Source organism: Helobdella robusta, assembly GCF_000326865.2.
Source record: "Helobdella robusta unplaced genomic scaffold HELROscaffold_360, whole genome shotgun sequence".
NCBI lineage: Eukaryota > Metazoa > Annelida > Clitellata > Rhynchobdellida > Glossiphoniidae > Helobdella > Helobdella robusta.
Window position 1 is genome coordinate 1 of NW_008704743.1, and position 1,976 is coordinate 1,976.

At 32.5% G+C, this 1,976-nt stretch overlaps 1 protein-coding gene across 1 annotated transcript; it reads left to right on the top strand.

The window, feature by feature from the left end:
• Positions 1-1,644: 1,644 nt before the first annotated feature.
• Positions 1,645-1,975, top strand: HELRODRAFT_128239 (hypothetical protein; the record flags this gene model as incomplete). Its single annotated transcript, XM_009023510.1, has 2 exons — positions 1,645-1,802; positions 1,906-1,975. Coding segments are annotated over 2 exons (228 nt in total), but the record flags the coding sequence as incomplete, so codon positions are not given.
• Between the last annotated feature and the right edge of the window lies 1 nt (position 1,976).

Sequence of the window (1,976 nt, forward strand, 5' to 3'; positions counted from 1 at the left end):
TGATAACACTTATTCACGATCTTTGGCCTGTATTTTAAGAGAAGATCACGCAATTGTATGCACTACGTACATATGTGTTTGTGGGAATGTGTGTGTGTGATGTGCGTGTGTGTGTGCTTGCATGCACCTCTACTTGAGTGTAGCGCAAGTCGAATTGAAAGCCTCGTTTCCTACTACAAATCTATTGATGGAATAATGTCATTAGATTACTTACCGTTGCGTAAGAAGTAGTAGTCGTAGTAGTAGTAGCAGCAGCAGCAGTTGTTCTAGTAGTATTAGTAGTAGTTGTAGTAGTTGTGATAGTAGTAGTAGTAGTAGTTTTAGTAGTAGTGCTTTTATACAAACTAATAACAGATTCAACCGTAGGCTTTTTAGCATAATATTATTTTTGCAACCATTCGTTCATCCATTTCTTAGTTCTTTCAATCTTTCATTCATTCATTCGTCCATTCAATCAATCATTCATTCATTTATTTGTTCGTTCGTTTATCTTTACATTCAGTCCATCTCATTTCATTCGTTTTTATTCGTCCATCCATCGATCACCGCCCAGTCAATCACCTCAATAATTTTCATTGACCACAAATGGCCCCCATGAGACCGCCACCTATCGATCAAATTTCTTTTCACTCCATTTATTCATTCCTTCATTCATTCCTTCATTCATTATCATTCGTTCGTTCGTTTGTTCATTTATTCGTTTGTACTTTCGTCTGATGGTTCCATCATCTTTTAATTCATTTTTTTTAAATCGTTTATTCGTTTTTTCATTCACTTTTTCACTCAATCAATCACACTTTCACTCATTCACTCACTCACTCATTCACTCACACATTCATTCACTCTTTAATTCATTCATTCAAAAACACTCAACAAAATAATGACGGTCTTAATGCGATCATTTGGGATGCATTATTCCAAAGCAAGCAGTATCGTTATTATCAGGTACCGGCCTCTATCGAAATATCGAAATTACGCCCACATCTCTCTATATACTTATTCGTATCTATTCGGTTTTTTGGTACGTTTCTTGTTTTTTTTCTCATCATACATTTTGTATGTTTTCCTATGCGAAACTGTGTTTTTATGTAGGAAATGTAATTTTAAAAGGCCAGCCTCGCGTTTCCAAACTTGTTTTCAAGTTTTTTCACTTAATCTTCACATTTTCATTGACGAATTTTGTTTTTTTTTATCTTAAAACTATTTAGAAATTAAATTAAATTAACTTTATAACATCAAACCCGCCACAGAAAGGCCCCACACATTTCCCATTATCTGTGCCAATCAATTAAATTTCAACAACCTCGAAAAATTAGTAAAAACGTTGAAAAACACAAATGTTCATATTAATGAAAAGGTATAACATTATAAAAATTATATTTTCTATAAGGTTAGATGCAAACTTTTGAACTGATATTCTAGGCATATGAGATTTACTGTTTTGTATTTAAAAGGGTACAACCCTATTTTTTAATGTTTCGTCTAATTCACTTTTCGTAACTAGAAATAAATTTCAGAATTTTTAATTTAATTTAATATTTAACTAAAAAATTGAACCGATTTATTAAACAAATCAATCATTAACTACAAAAATAAGTATCTAAATAGTTTTTTTCAATTTTAATAAAAATAATGTTTGGTTATGTTGTAGAACTTGCCGTTTCGAGCGCCATTGTTTTAGGTGGAGTTCTGCCATACGTACCCCAGTATCTGGATATTCAGAAAAGTAGGAATTCAGAAGGTTTTTCAACTCTTGTCTGCCTCACTCTTCTCATTGCCAATGTTCTTAGAATTTTATTCTGGTGAGATTTTTGAATTTAATTTTTTTTGCCAATTTACTTACACTAAATCTTTCATTATACCAGTATCAGTACCAGTATCATTATACCAGTATCTTTCATTTAGGTTCGGCCACCCATTTGAGACACCGCTTCTAGTTCAGAGTGTTTTGATGAACATTGTAATGCTGGCTCTGG